Raw genomic sequence first — 21,975 nt, 5'->3', positions numbered from 1 at the left:
CCTCGCTCTTCCTTAGGCATGGAGTTCTTTTTCACTTTTGAAGCCAGTTGTACAATCTTCAGGGGGCGAGCTTGCTTTTGCCAGGTAATTTATGTTAGGTCTAATTTAAGACAAGCAAACTCTCATCTCCTCATCAACATTTCTGATATTTCATATTGGTCAGAGTTTGAAAATCCCTGTTCACAATAATACGTCGTGGGGAACTGCAGAAGAATAACCAAAGTGCTAGAAGAGAGACATGTCCTCAGTATCGCTTGATGTTCTTGCTCACATTTTGAAAATACATCTATTGATATTCTGCAAATATGAAAAATTACGTTGATACTATACTGTACTGAAATGTTTAAAGCACAATCAAAGAAACATTTAATCTTCCTGCCACTTGCCACACCCGTGTGGCAGACCACGCCCTTTGAGAACCAACAACCTAAGATAATGCATGTTTATATGCTCTTTTCAACAATGCATACAGTTTTAATGCACATTTTACCCCACTATATGCACTTTTTGTACGCATTAAATATGGACTGAATCAAATCTCTCCCCCATCCTTACTCTCCATTGGCTTCCATCTGTAGAAAGGAGAACTGCTGGCAGAAGGTGAATACCTTAAGGGGCTTCTCTCCTGCTCCTTAATTTGAAGTTAGCAGGTGGCAAAGTGTGCTTAAGATCAGAATTGCTGCTAGAACAACATGCTCACCTAGCATGTATTTCAAAAACCTTACTGGGCAAGGATGCAGGGGTAAATTTCTTATGGATGTGCCCATCATGTTTTTATGTGCAGCACCAGGCTCAGCTTGAGAGGTGGGAAGGTGGGGTAGACCTATGGATAGCATCTTCATGGCCAGATATCCAGTACATCTTTGAGGGTCTATACATGGTCTTGGGCTCCAGAGTCAGGATAGGGATTTTTGCTAGTGCATCAACCACCCAAACAGTCCTCTAACTCAAGCTGATGGAGGTGGTCTTGAGTATGGCATTGAGATTGGCATCGGGCGGCTTCAGCAACCATGCTGGGACTATCTTGTCTAAAGTGTCTGAGGAGTCGTCATGGTCACCAAGTTAACCATGAGTCCATTTCAAAAATATCAGGGCCCAACACGTGTCGCAGGACAGATTTTAGATCTGATTTTCTGCACAGTTATGAGGGAACATATTCAGAAGCTGGGGGAGCCAGATACGACTCCAGTTGCTATCTGGTCAGGTTTCCTTTCAGGGCTGCTCAAAAGCTTTGGAGGTCCACCTCCCTGGTCCAGATGGATTTCTTATGGGCTGGAGGCGCGAAGAGTTTCCTATGAGGGATCTTGTTGAGGCCCTGGTCTCTGCTAGTTGGGATGAGAGGATCATGTGGGTAATCAACACAATCATTCCTAAATGTCCTCATTTAGGAAGCAATGGAGCAAACGGCTTCACACCATTCTTATTAGGGCTGCTAAGTACTGAACAGTGAAAGCTTCTCATTTCTCCACCTGTATTGAGAGAAAATAAAATGCAATAGTGACATCTAGTGATCACATCTTAATAATGCAATAGAGACATTTGGATTTTAAGGGTTTTACACAAGGTGGTTTTACACAAGTGGCTTGCTAGTTCACTTTCCAGTGAAATGTAACTTTCGTTTTTGTTAGCGTGTGTTCCCTGCCTTCTCCGCTCTTCTGCCTTTCTGATGACCTATTGCCATGTGCGACAAAGCTTTTACCAGCAGCTAAGTTTGTATCGGGCAGTTTTCATGTTCTGCAGAACCACAAAAAGCTGAATTGCAGGTGGTTCATAGAATCATAGAATCATAGAATCATAGAGTTGGAAGAGACCACAAGGGCCATCGAGTCCAACCCCCTGCCAAGCAGGAAACACCACCAGAGCACTCCTGACATATGGTTGTCAAGCCTCTGCTTAAAGACCTCCAAAGTAGGAGACTCCACCACACTCCTTGGCAGCAAATCCCACTGTCGAACAGCTCTTACTGTCAGGAAGTTCTTCCTAATGTTTAGGTGGAATCTTCTTTCTTGTAGTTTGGATCCATTGCTCCGTGTCCGCTTCTCTGGAGCAGCAGAAAACAACCTTTCTCCCTCCTCTATGTGACATCCTTTTATATATTTGAACATGGCTATCATATCACCCCTTAACCTCCTCTTCTCCAGGCTAAACATGGTTGTGGCACTTCCTCTTCAAATTCATCTAACTTTTGCAATTTATTTTAAAGTTGCCTTTTGAATCTGTTGGCTCAGATTTAACTACCGGTACATGTCGTGAAAAGGGTCCTGATCTGATGCGGCAGCAGGCTACTGTACACACGTTGTCAGAGAATTAGAGATATCCTCCAAGCAAGCGATGGGAGCTGAGGGGTGCAGGCTTATCCTCTATTAAGCCAGGTCTTCCAGCCTTTGACTGATGATCCATGTTGCTGACGATCCATTTGTATCAAGGGAGGTGTCTGGAACACTGCACACCCAGCACAAACCTAGGCACATTTTCACTTTAGTAACTCAGGGTACATACTTCCAAACAACCTGTTTGTTGAGCATCCATCCTGATTTCTTTGCAAGGAGGTTAGACAATGTCTGATATTTTGTGAGCATTCATCCTGATTAGTTTGTGGGGAGGTTAGAAAACGTTGTGTTATCATTCCCTTATCTCGAAATGTCTGAACCTGCTTTTTGGAAAGCAGGTTTGTTGCACAAGAGCTCTAAATCAACTTGGCCTGAATTTGCCAATATGTGACTGAATCCTACCCAAATATAGAGACTGTTTGCCAGTGCCTTCCTTAGGAGGTTATTACACCTCCTCCTTCACCCTGTCATGCTCCTTAATGCATAAGCTACCATTTCTCAGCAAAGGTAACTTTGGGAAAGTCACAAGAACTGCATCTTTCAAAGTACATCATCTCTCTTTCAAAGTGGGCAAAAAACAAAAAAACAGTCACCCCAACCCACCCTTTTAACTCTCAATCCAGCTTAAATTTGTTTGGCACATCAGGAAACTGAAGTGATATTTATATCATTCCAAGCAACAAGCTATTCTGGACCCAGTAGCAGACTCCATGTTAGAAAAAGGCTGTTTTTGCCAAGGCTTCTGGAAAAGAATGTCTGGCAGGAAGCGGCGCACCAGAGTGAGAAAAGAATCTCTCCTACGTGCAAGCTCTTGCTGGTGATCTTTGCAGTGGTGCCTACATAGCACTTGGGAACTGATTTGTTAGGACAGAATCTAATTTCACTCTGCCTTCACACACCTCCCAAGACTGCTTACGAAGCAAGAGTATAAAAGTAGGCATGAAGATGTTTGCTCCCCTCCCCTCTGTGTCATCCTCCTTTCCATGGGCTTGTGCTTCCCTACTTTCCACTCTTAACAAATTCTGGTTTTAACTAAAATGACTTCCAGTCCTGGAGGCATGCACTTTCAGTCTCTCTTGGGTCATTTACCTCTCCACCCACCCACTGCTTATATCCCAATTCATACAACTGCATTGATAAAACACCGCCAAAAAATGCAGGGATTGTACATATGATTGCCATCGTCATGGTTCTTTTTGTAGGTGGTGCTCCTGCATTTTGGGAAAAGGCCAAAGAAAGATGCTCTTGATACACTGTATGTACAGTTTCATCAAACACTGCCTTTTGGGGGGAGGGCAGTTTTATCAAGACACACATCTATAACTGGTTGGGAGCAGGGGAGGGAAATGACAGCTTACAGCATATCTTGGTTGGAGGAGGAACCTTCATCTCTTCATTTTAAATGACTGGCTTCAAAATTCAGTTGATGAAAGTCACCAAGATTAGAACCACCAGGCATTCAAGCTGCATTGAAAAAAAGAGGAGGGTAATAATAAAAGGGCATTCTATCACACAGCTAGGAAAAAGCCCAAAGGTGAAAAGTATCTTGAATGAGTATTGTTGGCTTCAGAAGACGGAACATCTTTTTCAGATGTATGATTTCCCTTTTATTTTAGCAGAGGTTTGCCACCAGCGACAGCTAGAGTATAACACCAAAGCAAACTGAACAGTGTATAGGTATAATCTCATCTTGGCACATGAAGGCTGCTCTAAACCTCTGAGTTGCAGACCGGACAGGGTCTACTTACCAGGATAAGCAATATATGAACAAATATTCATCCCCGTTTGGTGGAGGGAAGCCAGTATGCTTTACCCATCGCTTGAAGGTTACCGTACATATAAAGGCCTCGTGAAATATTAAAGGGAGGTTTGGCACTTTTTCTGGTCACCAGATGCATTCACAAACTTGGATAACTCCTCTTCTATGAAGAGGAAGGAGTTGTAGAGAATTTGCAGCATTGTTCATTTCATTCTTCATTGGCAAGGAAATACACAGATCCCCTCCTTTGAGAAGTCAGCAAAATCTATAATGTTTCCTAGGAGGCAGGTACAGGACTGTTACAGAAAGGTTCGTTCTTATGCACCAGCAAGTGCACATTGAAGTATTTAATCTGTACATGTACACTGTTTTCTGGCTTTTAATTTAAGATGTTATGATTGCTTTGTATAAATGTATTGTTTGGTCTTGACAAAAACTTAACCGATTTAATGAGACACAGAATTTACCACTGTAGAAGTACAGTGAGGTGCACCACCACCCAGCCAAGCAGAAGCTGTTTCTCGTTCCTTCAGCTCCCTTGTGACACCAGTACATCCAAAATCAGATTTAAAACACTTCTTCTATTGTCTTCACAAGACATAGAGGACCTTGTACTTGCATGAAGGCAATCCAAGTTTTGTTTCCTCTCTGCTGCCAGTTCTGGAGAAATTTTAACAGAAGGGAGCAAGTAGCAGTGCGTGGGCCAGTCAATGTTCCATGCACCCACGTCAATCAAACTGCATAGGGCAAAAGAAAGGAGGGCAATAAAAGGGCACTGTCTCTGCCAGACAGAAACAAGCCCTCACTGCAAGAGGACATGTGAAGCACGGCAACTTGAGGCGTTTCCCATTCCAAATCAAGAACAGGCTCTGGAGCTGAAACAAGACCCAGGCTCCAATAAAGTGGATTATTTCCAAGCATTTGAGAAGCTTCGGACAGCTGCAGCTAGGATGGGAAGTCTCACAGTCCAGGGTGAAAGAAGAACAGGGACAAAATCAAAACTGCTTCTTACCTAGAACTGAGCCGAATGCCCTTTTCCGATGAGCCTAAAGGATATAAACAATATTGCTGAGGTCTCTTGGAAGAACTGCCCAGATGACATGATGCTTGAAGAAAACCTAGTTTCGAGGCTTTTTAGCAGACCCAAGTGCACAGAAGATTTTGCAGAAACTAACGAGGGCACATCAAATATTTCGGGGCTTCGAGACAGCTTGGACCAAGTCCAAATGAGCGACTGTAGCGAATATCCCCACTCGAGCAATGACAGCTCAACAAGTCAGAGTTCCTGGCAGGACCACTTTGTCAGTCTAAAGCAGCAGATGGCCAGGCAGAAGGCAGAGTACGAGACTAAGATTTCAAGGTAAGAGCTCCGTCCCTGAAATTTCTAATGCATTTTCCTTTGGGTTTCTCAGGGGCTCCTACAACGAAAAGACAAGGAGTTGTGTTGGTTTCTAGATACTGGCAACACCTATTGGTTTTTGCCAGAATAAGTTGAAATAATTTACATATAGAATGCACTAAAAATAAAGAATAATCACATGCCTCAAACTCTGAACTGGTGCTGTAGTTTTAGCTATGACCTTTAAAGGAGTAATGAACATAACTGTGCTTTGCCAGAACAGTATTTTCTTCCAGAAAGGCCAACATAAAAATATGACTGTATGACTGGCATGTATTGGGTGGCTGTCTGTGGGTGGCTGTCTGAATGCACGTTTGTTGGGTGGTGGTGGTTTTCAATAGCAAAAAGATAGGACTGTGTACTCCTTCTTTATTTACCACAATGTTACTGCATTTTGCAATGAGACTTGAGCTCCAGGGAATAATATCCCTTCCCCCTGCCCTCCACCAGCCCCCTGTAGTCAGTGTGGTTCTGTAAGTGATGAATGTGTGAAGATTGTAATTCCAAACAGCAACAGGCATAATAGATAGAGAGATTGATCTGGTCATAGATGTGATGGTTTTAATAATTTTGTATCAGGGCATGTGAGAAGAGCAACAGTATCCTTCTTTGAATTGTGTCTTATTTATAGGGCCAAGGATGCAGCGCTTGAAAAGTGCTATGCTTTAAAAATCCCTATGTCAAAAGACAGCCAGGAGAAAGGTGGGCTGCAAAATGCTAAACTACAGTGTCTGTGTTTATGCCAACAGCCTGGAGCAACGGAACAAAGAACTGCAGTTAGAGATTAAAGATCTGCATTCGAAACTGGGTCAGCAACGGAAGTGGCATTGCTTGGTGGAAATTAAAATGCGCAACACAGAGAGGGCACACAAAGATGCGGAGAGAAGGAATGAAGCACTTCAGAGGGAAATGGAAGAGTTTTTTGATACTTTTGGAGAATTAACACATGAAGGAAAGATAACAGAGCAAATTGGCCAGAGCTTATAGGGAGTGACTGACCTTGATTCTGGCTCCCCTGCTGCTGCCACTCCCATTTTCTTACTACATCCAAATGTAAAAGGTGGAAATCCTGGACTTTTCAGAGCAATATAACATACTATGATTATATAGGATTCTTCTTGCTTGTATTTTAAAATATGTCTATATGTTGTAAAGTATGTTGTGCAATGCTTAATTCAAACAGTTAATGCAGAATTCAGGGTTACACGCTATGATACCATTGACCATGGCAGGCTGCTGGACTGGCTCTGTGGCATGAATTTGGGGTGGGGGGCGGCGTTGCAACGTTGTGCCCAGAAAGTAGCGCTGAGAAAATGTTCCTTGGGCCCACGGCAGTTATGTTATGGGATCCCACAAGGCACTCTTTTATCCCCAATGCTATTCAACACTAAATGAAGCCAATGAGAGCAGTCATTTGGCGTTTTGGAACAAGGTGCCGTTCATATGCTGATGATACTGAGCTCGGTTTTTCCATTGCATGTGATTTAGGAGCAGCAGGGAAAGACTGGGACTAGTGCCTGGATGCAGTGATGGGCTGAGTCTGAACTATGGGAAGAATGAGGACTTATGGGTAGGTAGTTCTTTGATCTGGGATGCAGGCCCAATTACCTGCCCTGGATGGGGTTGCAGGAGCAGGTACTGTATATAGTTTGAGTATGCTGCTTGAACCACCATTGTCACTTAAATCTCAAATGGCCTTTGTGGTTATTAGTGCCTTTTATCAGCTTCAGCTGATATGTCAGCTACAGCCATTCCTGGATAGGGGTAATATGAACACTGTAGTTCATGCTTTGGTAACAATCTTAAGCCCTGATTACTTCAAGAGACCTGCACTGACTTTCCATTTTCAGGTTCACAGTTCTTGTACTCGTGTACAAAGCCCTGAATAACTGAGGCCCACGATACCTTAGGGATCTCCTTACCCTATGCATCCCAAGTTAACCACTGAGGTCATCCAGGAGAGCATGACTATGGGCCAGAAGCATGACTCGTGTCAAAGAGGAGTTATGCTTTCAAGAGTCCAACTCTATGGCCCTCCTTCCCCCAGGAAGTTAAGACAGGCATCAGCCCTGAGTTTCAGATGCATGAAAGTTTTTGAACCCTGAATGTTTCTCAATATAACTTTCTACTTTTAATTACAAAACAATCCTTTGAGAGTTTAAATTCTTGAGATTTTAAATTTTGGAGGTCTTTTTTTTTCTTCCAGGGGACAATCCCATATCATGGGGTATAGTCTGCTATCTGTATTACTGCAATGATGAGCAACATGGATAAAGAGAATGAAGACCCATTCACCAAACTGTGTGGCAATCATTTAGAGGTGTATACTGAAAGAGAAGACAGATCCTCTTATCTCACCACTTCCCATTCCTTAGAATAATTATAATATGGAAATCAAGACAAAAAGAGGAGGAGGCAAGCAGGCAGGCAAACTCAGGAGGAAAGTTGCTTACCTGTTCACAGTATCTTTGCAAAGGAGGATGGGGAGAAAACCGGAATAAATTAAAATCCATTGACCCACTTGACTGTCCTACCAGCTCCAGTGGTTACTAGCTGCCATTGCCAAGTCAGGTAGAACAGTGGTGGAGGGGATATATTCAGGGACCTAAATGTAAGCACAAGGCATAGTTTGAAGGCACATGAGGCCACCACCTTGCTGAAGCTAAGAAGTTCTAGGTTCCTTCAGCGACTGGCTAAGTGGGAACCACATGTATACTTTGGGTTCAAGGATGGGAAAAAGTGGGATAAATTTAACAAAGTAAAATAAAACTGAATGTTCCATGTGGCATTCCCAGTCCCCAGCATTAGCCACTAACACAACAAAGGAGGTACCCGGCCTTCTTTATTACAAAGATTGGGGATGGTGGAATGCTATATATCCAGAAAAGCTACTTCTCATGCAGAGAACCACACTGGAACGAAAAAATTATTTTCCACAACAGAACTCGTATAGCAAAAAGTACTTTTAGTTATAATACAGAAGAGGGTTGTCCCCCCTACCCCCTCCAAAAATTATACAAAATGCAACTATGAAATCCAACTAGGTACAAACTTTGTATCATAAAAAATTATTGGGGAATGTAGAGGTTCAATAAATTAAAACCTATTATTGTCATTTCAAAGATCTGCAATTCCCTACTGAGTTTTTAAGTGTAGTGGCCTATGCTACAGAATACCTTAATAATATCTATTTGTAACCAATTCCGTTAACTTTTAAAACCTGTGTGTAACGGGAAACCTTGCCCCAGAAACAAAACATTGCTTTCCTGTTTTATATTTCAAGCAAGGATAGTCAAGGAAAAGGTTTCTAGAAGTGGTTTTTAATTTTTGTAGGTAGGGCAGCTAACCCGTGTGTCCTCGAGATGTTGCTGGACTATGACTCCCATAAAACCTGACTATTGGCCATGCTGGCTGACGTTGGGAGTTCACAGATTATCTGGATAGCACAGATTAGCTCCCTCTGTTGTAGATGGTCAATAATTTTGCTTGCTTTAAATGCAAAATAAGCAACAAGGGCCTGAAAGAACATCACATGTAGATGATACTGGCCATGTCTCTAAATATCCACAATGGCATTATTATGGCATTTGTAGTTTTCATGTTTCACGTGATCCTGGAGTATTCTAATAATCATCTACACCACCTCTGAGGTCTCCCCTCCACCCAACTAGTAGTTTAAAGAAATATTTTGCTCTTTTTATTCCACTTAAAATTGCTCTTCCAAGATTATCCATATTTCCCTCCACCATTCCAAAGAAGTATAGAAATACTCATGTTGAGACACAAAAACCAGCAAGCCAGAATTCTTATATACATTTTGTCCACATTTATTTCATTTTTACAGTGGCTTTAATATAGATGTTGAAAGACAAGACTATTGGGGAGAAATGGAAACCCAAATTAAAATAAGACTAAAAGCTAACACTTAATAATTCACTATTAATAACATTATTTTCAAAAGTCGAGTTCTGAGGGGGGAGGCATCTAATCTTGTTGAAGTAGCCATGGTATAAAATAATTCACTTCCATTTTCCACAGAACATTGCACAAGCATCAAGAATGAAATGTGTCAAGAGCCTCATTTAGTACACAGAACAGGTCATTTGATGTATCAATACACTGAGATTTCAAAGGTTTAGTCTGAAAGCACATTTCAAACTGACACAATAAATGACCCGAGACTCCAAACATGGTGAGGATATTAGGGCTTGATGCCATTTTTCTGTGATAATTTGTATATGTAAATCACTTGAATACAGGCACATACATCGCAGCACATGTTTTACAGGGAATAAACAATATTGTAAAAACAAAGGCTTATGGGGGAAATCTGAAAGATAAAAATGTAGATATGAGGAAACAATTTAAGGCTGTTTGTTAAAAACAATATTTTAATGGAGAGCTATCCAATAGTTCACCTACACATGTTACAGGCATAATGTACTGGGACCTTCAATGTAAGCGCCAATGAAGGCCACGGACAGCTTACTCATTTGACTGGGCTTGTACAATGGAAGTTCCAAAACATTCTGCCCTAAGCCAAAATCTAGCTGGATTGTTTAAAGTTACTGGAAACTAGGGGAACAGCTAACTATAACATCTGTTAGCACAGGACTGCCAAATTCAACCAGTGTGGCTACAGTTTAACTTCAGTGGCAACACAAGTCTTCAGGCTGATTCACACATCAGCTTTTGGGGCTTTCAAACCAAAGTGATGTGGCCGAGTTACTACAGTGTGATAACACACCCATAGTGAAACAACTCCTGGTTTAGCATAGCACTGCAAACACTTGAAAAATGTAATCAGCACAAACAGTCTTAAGGTTGTGTGAATCAACCTCTGGAAATAACTGGAGTCATTCTAGAAAAATTAATGAGGATCTACCACAGTATAATATTTAAGTTTTAAGAGGAGGGATACTTGAAAAATGCTCAAAAGTTCACCTAAGGTTTTTATTCAAAAGTTTGCCTAGACTGATATGCTTTGTGTATTGCCTTTAATTAAATACTTCATTGACTTTTGAATTTAACAGTTACATTTGGCCCTTGAAAATATGTTTCATGCATTACCCAGTAAAAGACCCGGAAGAGGAAACAGCATTTTTTTTTTTTGTAGAAATCTACATTTCCTTCAGTATTCCACAATAACTTTTTGTAAAGAAAACCCAAACACTCTGGAAAAGGACAATAGCTAAACATAAACCAACAACCATTAAAAAATATATGCATATAAAAATGTCAACCATATTGCTATGCCAATTCTTGTTGAAAAAATTCATGTAGGCATCAAAAATTCATTACAAAATTGTGCACATTTCTTTTTTGTTTCAGTCACCACTGTTTCCCCTAAAAGATGATAGCACCTTACAGTAGCATCTGCTATGAAAAAGTGGGAAGGGTACAGCTTCATTTCTCATGTGCACTTCTACAGCAATCAAATATGGCCATCATTAACATACATAATTCACCTTCATTATGAATGGGAGAAAGATGATTAAGCTGTCCTCTGTGTTTCAGTCTAAGGCACATAGTGCAGAACTAAAGCCCTATATCTGCAAAAAAAATATGCGTACTTGTGAGAGAAATACTATGGACAGAACCAGGGCTTCTCACTGAGATGGGATCCCATCTTTGTATACATTTTATATAAATTGCCTGTCTAGCATGCACAAGGGTTGATTCCTGCAAGCTTATCTGGGTACTTTCATAGTATAAATACTGGAAAGCTAATTTATGATGCATAGCCAAAAAATTTTTTTAAAAAAAATCTAATGAAGAACCTGATTGCTAGCAGTAATTTCTAATCCAGAAAGACATAATGCACTTAAGTCCCATTAATTTACCAAGCTCACAGCCAAGTGTACACAGATCTTGGACAGTTTGAAAAAGCACTTAGCTATGGATTTTGAAACTCAGCTTTCTATTTCAGGGTTATTTCCACCTGACATTAAAGTACACTAACTTTTAAGCCAAAAAAAAAAAAAATGCACATCCAAAATGTTTAAAAATAGTTTTATTTTTTTAAAAAATCAATATCTTGGTTTAAACTAGTCTCCTCCCCAGAAGCCCTAACTACAATGATATTAATTCAGTCCACAACAGGCGCAGCAACACACAGCATGATCCCTGTTGACATATGAGCCTGTTTCTCCCAACAGCACGTGTAAAAGATTATGGACAGTTGGCAGGCAAGGCTTCTTACAGGAAACTGGGGTACGTGGGTGCACAGACACACACACCTTCCACATCCCATCTAGCCCTCCTGCTTTACTTGGGCAAGAGTATCTGGCTCCAAGCTTTCATTTTTTGACTGAGCAGAGGGAATACATTAGATGATCATAAGGGATGAATGTTAAAGCACCAATCTCCCATTGTACGCTAGTGCAGGGCCTATATATGCACCCATAGATGAGCACCAGAGGGGAGAGGAGGAAAATTTCCCTCATATGCATTATGGAGAGCCCTACGTAAGCAGCTACTGCGTTCGTGCTGGACTGCATCAACTCCAAACACTTTTAATAAGTAAAGATTGTGTGATGAGAGAGGAGGCATGGTTGTGTTTAGAAGAGCCCTAAAGTGCTTTAAAAAAAACAATTAACAAAACAGATTGCTGTGCAAAAATGCAGGCACTCTTTCAGAAAAATTAAGCAGCAGCATGACAAAGTAAAAATTAAAATCTTAAATACACAATTTGAACCTTAAGTACATTTTCTTTTCAATTTTGGAACCATTAGAACCAAATGAATTAAGGAACCAATTAATTTACTACTTCCAAGTAGTATATTTCTACTTTATTTTTACAAATTCATATACGTATTGAAATATAGGACCCAGACTTATCTACAATATGCACAATGAGTTAATGGCAGTGAAATCCACAATCAGAATTACAATTATAAAAATAAAATACAATTGTTTTATAGTTTAAAAATGAGAACACGTGTTTTCCTTTTGCTTTGTTCATATGAGAAGATGGCTTGTAATTCTTTAGCACAAGAGATTCTCAACATGCATACCAAGCATAAAATAAAATAAAAAATTACATAAAGGTATTCAAAGTAGAATCTAAACAAATTATCTTATAATTTGGTTCACTGTTTTTCATACCGCAACATATAAAAAGTGATCTCAGCAACATTGATGGTGAAGTTATGAAATTAAAGATCAGGCAAGTCAGCTGAGGGAATTTAACCTGACTCCAAGTTCTGTCTCTGGAAGCAGATGTGCACATCACATTAACTTCAAGTATGTTATCCAAGTACACACATGTCCAGGAAAACATTTAGCTCCAACAGTATCACTAAATGTAGCATCAAGCCCTGATCAATTCCATACTACATACACTGACTTCATCTGTGTGCAGAATTTTACAGACAACGTTCATACTGAATTTACAAAATGTTGATCAGCCTTTCTTAAGCTTGCAGTTCTGCACCTCAGTTTAACAATCCAGTTCCCTACATAAGCTGTACAGTGGAACCTTGGGTTGCGAACGTGATCCGTGCAGGAGGCATGTTCGCAACCCGCAGTGTTCGCAACCTGCAGCGCCGCGTCTGTGCACGTGGGTGATACGATTCGGTACTTCTGCGCATGTGCAAAGCACAATTTAGTGGTTCTGCGCATGCGCGACCGCCAAAACCCGGAAGTAACCCATTCCGGTACTTCCAGGTTTGGTGCGGTCCATAACCCGAAAATGCACAACCCGCAGCGTTCGCAACCCAAGGTATGACTGTATTGCTGCCAAGACTGGACCAGTATTCTCTGAGGCATAGTCAAGAAGGATGCCTCTGCACTTGAGGAATAAATTCCAGATATTTATAAGGAATGCTATCCAGCATGCATCTTGCACATTATTATGGCCACCAATTCTGTTTCGAAAAACCGATCTCAATTTAGATACTGCAGCTTTTAGTGCAACCTAGCACAAATTTGCAAACTGCATACTTATCTTCCCGCTTAACTCCTGGGGTGTTAAGTTGTAGCCTAAAACTACAGATCCGTTCTTCCTACATCTTAATCACCTTGAGCCTAAATTCAAAGAACCATACACCTAGTTCCACATGCCCCAAGGAGCTTCAGAGCAGCCCCCTCCCACAGCACATGGCAAGTCTCTCTTGAAACTGAAGAGAGTTTCAAAACCAGTTTGTGATATGGCCCATGGTGTGGTGTTCAAAGGAAAATAAGAGTAAAAAGGTCTACTGGGCTCACCTAACTTAGAAACCTGGATCCTAGACCCTCCTTCAAAAGCAAAGAATGAGGAACTGGTGGCCCTCAGATGTTGTTGGACTCCCGCCATCTCAGACAGTATGGCCAATGGGCAGGGATGATGGGACTTGCAATCCAACAGCACATGGAGAGCCGTGGGCTCCCCATATCTACTCGGAAGTTCATACATTCCACAGAAAATCATGTAAACCTGTAACAGTAACAAAATGAGTTTAAAATTAAGCAGCTCATGCTGAAACACAGGACTTGAAAGGATGGATCCGTGAGGGTACAGCTGTTTTGTTTTTAAACCCAACACCAAATAGAACACATGCAGATGCCTAGGTTAGCCCAAAAGTAAACATTTGGGTACATAAATAAACCCTTGTTTAACCAGCATGAACTATTTGATAAATTTAGTTTTACTGAATAGAAAATGACACTATTTCAGAGGCTGTGTATAAACCTAAGCACGCAGGAAGCACTCTTCCACACATTACAGGAATCAGCAAAAAGCACTAGTGACTTGACTCTCTTTTCATACTTACATTGTAATATTATGGACATTTAAGGTATGCAGAACCCTCTGTTAATTTCCTTTTTTTGCCACTTCCCCAAACGTACCAAAGCAGCTGTTATTTATTTGGTATGATCTGTGCAGATACGTGCCTCTCTTTATATAATTAATCATAAATATGCATGTTCACACAAAATCATTTCTTCAAAACACTTTCTACAAACAATTCAGACTGAGAATGGGTTGCTTCTAATTTCCGTAATGTTCTGAACAAATGACAAGGGTACATGCAAAAACAGTTTTTACATCTACTCCATCTCTGCAATGCCATTCAGCTACTCAGTATTATGTTTAAAGAAATATGTAGAATATAAAATCTCAACATTTAATAGCCAATTTTCTTCATTCTCCCTTTCAGGTGAGCAGTTAAGTAGAACTATTGACAAAGAATGGCGGTTTAAATATTTCACAGTATTGCCAGAGCATGCTATAGTAGTCTCATGATGGGATTTTGTTATTGAAAGACAGCCATACTTGATTACATATACACATAAAGAGCTTTTAAAAAGGTCAACATTTATGTGGCTCAAACACACCAAACTACAGAAGACAGAAAATATTTAAAGGAATAAACTTGATCAAAAATTGTAGGAAGAAATGACCTAACTGAATTAGCCTCCACTGCTAGAACTTTAAAAATAGCATGGATAAGTTTGAATCTATGTTATATAATACTTACATTCTTTTGTGGCAACAAGACCAATGCGCAAATTTAGGTTTCAGGTTTAGTCCTAATAAATAATTAATAGATATAGATTCTGGATTCTTAAATGAGTAAGTGCTAGAATTACCTATTTTGAAGCTGCTGTAGATACAAGATAATGATAAAGGTAAAGGGACCCCTGACCATTAGGTCCAGTTGTGGCTGACTCTGGAGTTGCGGCACTCATCTTGCTTTATTGGCTGAGGGAGCCGGCGTACAGCTTCCAGGTCATGTGGCCAGCATGACTAAGCTGCTTCTGGCGAACCAGAGCAGTGCACGGAAACGCCGTTTACCTTCCCGCCGGAGTGGTACCTATTTATCTACTTGCACTTTGACGTGCTTTCAAACTGCTAGGTTGGCAGGAGCAGGGACCAAGCAACAGGAGCTCACCCCGTCGTGGGGATTCTAACCGGCGAGCTTCCGATCAGCAAGCCCTAGGCGCTGTGGTTTAACCCACAGCGCTAACTAGTAAAGTTATGGAAGTGGCCCACTGGGTCATGTTTTCCCACTGTCTGCCCCATACTTCTGTTAGCTCTACCTTTCGGTAATGAAACTGGTCAAAAAAATAACCTTATCACTTGATTTACTGGAATAACATTACCTATACTAGAAGAAAACAGTTTGCAAATATGTATCACACTCATTTACTGCAGAGGTGCATTCCTTCATGCGTAACCTTCCAGAGGCTATAAGACAGTGGTGGATGGGCAAAAGTGGGTGGCACAATAGGAGCAATTCTTATCTTTCTACAGTAAGTTACATTCCGACCCTGCAAAAGTCAGAGGCGTTTGCACCCACACATTGCTCCATCCAGGCAAGCAAGAGGCACTGTCACAGTTCAAGGAAGCATTCTAGCCAAGCAAAAGCGCTCAAGGCAGGACTGAGCAGGGCCAATGAGAGGCATGGCCTAGGATGGGGCCTGACCCAGGAAGAATTGCACGGGGCAGGCGGTGAGGCAGGAGGGGCTGCATCTGGGACCTGGTGGTGGGCTTCTCCACCACTGATTTACCGCATCTCGCCCCTTTGACATAGGCAGTTTACAAGAGAATGAAATATTACAATTAACGTATTTTAAAATAAGAACAGGAAAGAGTGGAGATGCTAGGTGACAAGGTGACAGTACTTCTAAGTTGGTGAAAATATTACCTGAGCAGAGACGTGTGTGTGCGTGTTAACTATACTTCTTTGACATTCTATGTGAAGGCTTATTAGAAATTATGAAGGAGCACCCAGTCACGCAAGCTCCCAGCTCTGGTCTGAATTGGTACAGCCCAGGTTTGCCACTTGAGAGAACTAAGCCCTATAAAAGCATTATACTGAAGAAAAGTGTTACAAGAGCTTTTAAAAGTGGCCATCTTTTTTATTCCCAAACTTAAGAGTATGTGTTTAGACAGTGATGCAAGGCTGCTTTATAATGAACATGACATATCTCACCCAACACTATATAAAAATTAAGCACAAACTTCACTTTTGCTGCCAGTAAGCTATAACCAGAACACATTTACATTCCATTCTCCTCCACACTTCAATCCAGGAATTTTCCTCTTCACTTTCCTTTCAGCAACAAGTTCTTCACAAACGTTTTTCCCCACAACTGTGTGTGTGTGTCCCCCCCCCCCACTCCATTTCTTGTTATAGGCAAGCTCTCCCTTGTCACCAAACTGATGCAAAGAGTCACTAGAGCTCAGCTCATTATTCCTTTTTTCAATATTAAAGATGAGTCTTAGAATACGATATTAAAAGTATTTCTTAGCATGCGCAGAGTGCCTTTCTGTCACCACTGAGCAACGGCAGTCTCCCTCCTCCACACACTTAGCATTCAAGAGCAGCTCAACCCAGGACTGCTTCTTTAAAAACTGCAAGGTTGATGGCTAGATATTTTGGCAGGGCAGACTCCAGAAAACAAGCTGTCCCAACCAAATCAGGACAACTGAATTCCTGTGATCTGAACTAGTTGCGCCTCACACTGTTGAAGCACAAGCCTCTGGTTGCTCTAATATCTCCAGTGTCCCTTCACACAACTCACTAGAGTCCTTGTGTATTTCTGCCCCACCCACCCCTTCCCCACCTGCGAAAACTTCGTGTGATAATCCTAAAGTAACGCTGAAGCATGAAACAGAGTCCAGTCTCTGTTGCAGTACAGCACATTCAGAAAAGAATTGTCCAATTACTAGATACTTTATACAAAGTATACATACACAATCCTTGAATGCCGCACATTTACAAACATTTATGAAAATATTTTCATAGTGGTTCTGGAAGTACAATGTACATTTTGAAAGATTTAAATCCTATAAAACTAACATACATTAATACTATTTACAGTGACGTTAATTTTTAGGACTAGTTTGTCATCACTTAATTAAGTTATACTGGGATAAATCTGCATATGAATGAGAAACCTCTTTTTTATTAAACACACGTTGAAGCATACATTCTTAGTTAAAACATAGATTTCTATTTTTCTGTTTGTAAGTATAATCGATAATTTAGACTCTCTTCAAAGAATAGCTTAATAAAAATGCTACTTTAAGCAAGTCAGAGTTGCTCTGCAACACCTCCTTATTCAACTTTTTGTTAAATACATTGAGTTGTATCAAACCCAATGGGAGGAAGGCTACATCTCTCACCCTGCAGATAATAATGCCATAGTTATGCATTGATACTTTTAAAAAAGGAGTCATTTTCTTTCTTGTCTGTGGAGGATTCTTTGTGTACTTTACATCTTTAGGAGGAAGTCATTTCAACATTCGCAGCCAGTAGAATGTCAGACAACCTTATGAATCAAGATTGGGCTGCCAAGATGTCAAACAACTTGAACTCTTAGTCTAGAACTTACTCCTTCACTTGTTCCCTGCTAATTGTCTCTTTCTTCCCTCATGTTCCTCTGCTGTTTCCCCCACTGCTGAGTGTTAATTTGGGACACCAACCTGTCCTAAGTGCCATCCATATGGATCCTGCTATACAAGTACAGGCATGCACCCACTTACACAGGGCTTATTCTGGGCACCCACATGCATAAGTGAAATCACATAAAGTGGGAAGCACCCTCTGAAAAGACTCTGAATGCCTATTTCCCCCTTCTCTCTCCCACTCTCCACACGAATCTCTCTTCAACTAGAGTTAAAGCTCTGGGGCTGGTTGGAGGCTGAAGGCCACAAAGGGAAGTAGCTAGTTCTAATTGTACACACATAGTTTTAATTGTGCACTGGGACTGAACCTTAGAAAAATCACTCCTGAAAGTCAGGTACCCCGACGACCAATGCATTGCAAGGGGTGGGGGCATAATGTGCATGTGGTTCTTAGGATCCTGGCCAACAGTTTTACAGGGGCTCTTTAAAGATGTAAGTTTTATTTTTAATAACATTCCTGAAATTAAGTTCTACTGAAATGAATGACATACCTGAATAAGCACTCTGGATCGGGGCAATCCATTCATCCAAGAATCAAATCATACACAAATGTATCACTTAGCAATTCATCAGCTGCTGGCAGGTGCACATAATAAATAGCTACCACAAACATATTTCATACCATCTCACATCTCAAGCACAATATTTAAGGGAGGAAGTTCCCATGTTCAGCCGCAAGTATCAAGTGAAAAGATAGCAATAAATTTACATGCCCATCTGGAGAACCCTAAGAGCAAATTCAAAGAGAAGTCTGTAGCAGCAAATGCAGCAACATGATAGAGCTACTCTAAAATGTATTTGTGGACCATTGCCTGAGACTGCTTATCCTACAAACATCTATTTAGGCTGCAATCCTATACTCACTCACCTGGGAGTAGACCTCACTGAATTCCTTAGGACATATTTCCAAGTAATCTTGCATCAGATTTTGATGTTAATAAAGTGCTGGTGCCAAAGCAGAACGATGGCATATATAGTCCGACTTTGGTTTTCAGTGGAACAAACAGATGTCCATCATCCAAGCCAGAAATCTGCATTGTTTAGAGCTTGCCAGTTAAGCCTGTTGCACCACCTGGGATTGTCTCATAACTTTGTTCCTCCCACCATATCTAATACAAAGTGTTAGTCTGGCAACCCACCTACACATTCACATAAACATTTTTATTTTAAACCCTAGGTGAATAGTTTCAACTGAAGCTCAAGGTGTGCCAAATTACAATTTTTTAGAGCTAGAAAGAAACTGAATCATGTCAAACTGGTGTTTGCCTTTGGAATATGCCAGAAAAAGAGGGCGGGGGACACACAATTATGTATAATAAATGTAGTCCTTTTCATAAGGTTTGGTGTTTAAAATAGCCCCTTTCACTTTCTTTTAGAAGTTTCTATTTATTCTGGATGTAGATGTAGTTATTTATACATAGGGAGTAAAGATCCCTTTTAATATACAGACCATAAAAGCAGATATTTTAATGCCTATTCAAAGGGTCAAGGTAGGCCTCCAACCCCTTTGAATGTCCCCATTTTTAATCAAGTTTTCCATGGAAATGCCAGAGTATGAGAAAAGGGGTCTGGATTTCTAAGAGTGTTTTATGAACTGCTTTAAAGACCCCCAAAATCTTATTTTTAAAAGACACACTAATGAATAAATGCATGCAAGAATTAAGAAAAATTCCCACATGGCACGTTTTGCTTATTCCACCTTACCCCTTGAAATGAAAGCACTGAAAGAGCACATTCAGAGAAGCAGAGTTACATTCAGATGTAAAGATGAAGCAAGAACTCACAAGTTTGCTTCTTCTATAGAAAAGTACAGAAATTAGGAGGTGGAGAGGAAAAGGCCCCGAGAAAAGAATGCTATGTAGGTAAACAACTGCCTCTATATTTTACAGTACTGAAAATACCAGCAAAATACACTAATATAGCAAATGTATGTAATTGTAAAGATATACATTCAATGCCACTTACAATGGCTTTCTTCTTTTTCTTTGAAATTTATATTGATTACGTTTCAGATGTCTGACAGAATGCCCATGAACTCATTAGAGTTTTGAGTTACTCTAACTGCTCACCTGATGTAGGTTAAAACAGAATAGGTATAGTAATATTTGTTTCGACCCGAGATATGAAGTTGCTTTCATTTTACACTATTAAGCAGATAGTCTTATTTCAACTGAGTAAAATCACAGGCATTACTTTAGAAAAAAAACATGCAGAACATGGAGTTTCTTGACTTGGTTCCATAAACTTACAAGCATTTCAGGCCCAACAGAAGCAAAAGTTCTTTGCCAATGTTAAATCTGCAAAGCTGATCACCGGCATCCTTCAAGTGTTCCTGTCAAAGCATCAAGGCTGCTGTCTGTGTCTGAAGCCAATGTTTGTTCTGTCGACATGGATGAAATGTCATTGATAGATGATGACTGGGAAGGGCTGGTGTTGCTATTCACTGCTGCATCTGTGCTAAGTAAACCAAGCATAAGAAAATCTGAGGCAAGACATGGCTGGAACCATAGATTTTACGGAACTGTATTCATTGTTCTGGTGAATTTATTGTGGTTTGCTTTATTTATGTGTTTCTATGTTTGATAGTATAGTGTTTACAATTGTTCCCCCCCCCCCCAATCCTTTTGGGATTATTGTGAGCTGCTTTGAACTCAACGCTTGTCGTCAGAAAAGCGGAATACAAATATTGTATCAAATCAAATAAATTGATGATATTTTAGGATTCACAGTATTCTTTCTCCAAACACAAATGGCTTACCGTGGTATTTCTTAAAGGAGTATATATAAGCAATATTGCAAGCTTTCCACTCAAGGGCATCAAATATTTTATAGGAAGCAAAAGCCCTGTACTTTTGAACAAATGAAAACATGTAGTCAATATGTTGGGAATGAGAGTGTATACATGTCAGGGAACTGCCATCGGAGGAACAGGTGGGGAAAGGGCTCACGGAGGCTGGGAGGGACTCAACAGCTGAAGCAGGGACCAGCAGGGGGAGAGGCGGGTCTCTGGAGGAAAGTCTCACGGAGGCTGAGAGAGACTCAGCAGCTAAAGCAGGAACTAGCAGGGAGAGGGGTGGATCTCTGAGGGAAAGCGAGCAAGAGGGAGGGCTCAGGGACACGTCCAGCGAGAACAGTGGGGAAGTGTCTGAAGCTCCCATAGGGAGACCCATTCCTCGCCGGAAGCTGTCACGCCGCAAGTCCCGAAGACGTGTTTCCGTTAAGGAGCTTTTATGCTGGAAGCGCATCCGAAAACAACCACTGTCGGAATCTGCAAGCGACTAGAGCAGACATGTCTGAGGAGCTCTGTCACAGACAGAGGTTTGTGGAGTTGCACAAACTCTGAGGGACTACGATTTTACGCACAAGCAGCTCATCATCCCATCACAATACACTTATGAAAATGAAATTTCAGTTTCTTCCTTTGGATATCTTTGAAATCTTTGTTTTCTAAAAAAAATAGCACCCATTACTCCACAATAGATTGGATCTAGTGTGCCCCTCTATAAATGGAAGTGCCCCTTCCATCTGCAAAAGAGGCAGATCCACTGGAGGTTCCTGCTAGGGAAAAGGGGGACATAGTTTGCAATTCTAGGCCACTTCCTATACTGCTCCAGAGGATTCATAACCATCTGGTCAAGGCGAATAAAAATCAATTTCTAAAAATAATAATCCAAAAACTGTAAATTAGAAACAATTAGAAATAAATAATCTAAATACAAATGTGTTGGCCCCCAAATTAATCTCTACATTGAATCACTGCCTCTATCAAATGCACTGAGCAAAAGGGTAAATGAAGAACCTATGTGATCATTTCTCAAATATGAACATTTGCTTTCTACCTACCAAATGTAGACATTTCATTTTCACTTGATGAAAGCAAACTGCTGTAGTCTGCCTACTAACTACCAAACCTTGCTTTGACTTAACAGTGATGGGCATTTCATGCTTGCTTCCTACTCTGTTTTTGTGAGGCTGGGCTAGGCCAATGTTAAAAGCAGCACTGTGTGCACTTAATTTTCACAACAGACTGTACTTACCTGTAATTTTGCACAGAAAATCAATCTCAAATATTGCTCATAATGTCAGGCCA

At 40.7% G+C, this 21,975-nt stretch overlaps 2 protein-coding genes across 8 annotated transcripts in view; one reads left to right on the top strand and one right to left on the bottom strand.

Annotated features, from left to right (window-relative positions):
* The first annotated feature begins 4,517 nt into the window (after positions 1 to 4,517).
* LOC308582481 (rho GTPase-activating protein 24-like) lies at positions 4,518 to 7,787 on the top strand. Its single transcript, XM_081185694.1, has 2 exons — positions 4,518 to 5,449; positions 6,238 to 7,787. Exons 1-2 carry the CDS (start codon positions 5,130 to 5,132, stop codon positions 6,473 to 6,475), a joined length of 558 nt encoding a protein of 185 aa, XP_081041820.1. The 5' UTR covers positions 4,518 to 5,129; the 3' UTR covers positions 6,476 to 7,787.
* Positions 7,788 to 9,291: 1,504 nt separating this feature from the next.
* The window catches only part of MAPK9 (mitogen-activated protein kinase 9), a 39,062-nt gene continuing 26,378 nt past the window's right edge, over positions 9,292 to 21,975 (bottom strand). For 5 of the 7 annotated variants that reach the window (XM_081185637.1, XM_081185633.1, XM_081185636.1 and 2 more), the window contains one exon: positions 9,292 to 20,337. In XM_081185637.1, coding sequence (XP_081041763.1) covers positions 20,195 to 20,337 — 143 coding nt within the window. In that variant the 3' untranslated portion in view covers positions 9,292 to 20,194. Of the gene's footprint in view, positions 20,343 to 21,975 lie in introns of all 7 variants that reach the window. The other 2 variants (XR_014005692.1, XM_081185638.1) reach the window with 2 other exon arrangements.

This window comes from Podarcis bocagei (assembly GCF_964188305.1).
Source record: "Podarcis bocagei genome assembly, chromosome: 2".
Classification (NCBI taxonomy): Eukaryota; Metazoa; Chordata; class Lepidosauria; order Squamata; family Lacertidae; genus Podarcis; species Podarcis bocagei.
Note: the sequence above shows the minus strand (reverse complement) of the source record. Positions and strands in the feature narration are given on the sequence as shown.

What these genes read in the sequence shown, in the direction of transcription:
- LOC308582481 (XM_081185694.1), top strand. Translation starts at nt 5,130, where the DNA reads ATGAGCCTAAAGGATATAAACAATATTGCTGAGGTCTCTTGGAAGAAC. An exon ending in TACGAGACTAAGATTTCAAG is followed by an intron (nt 5,450 to 6,237) that starts GTAAGAGCTCCG and finishes TTATGCCAACAG; the next exon opens with CCTGGAGCAACGGAACAAAG.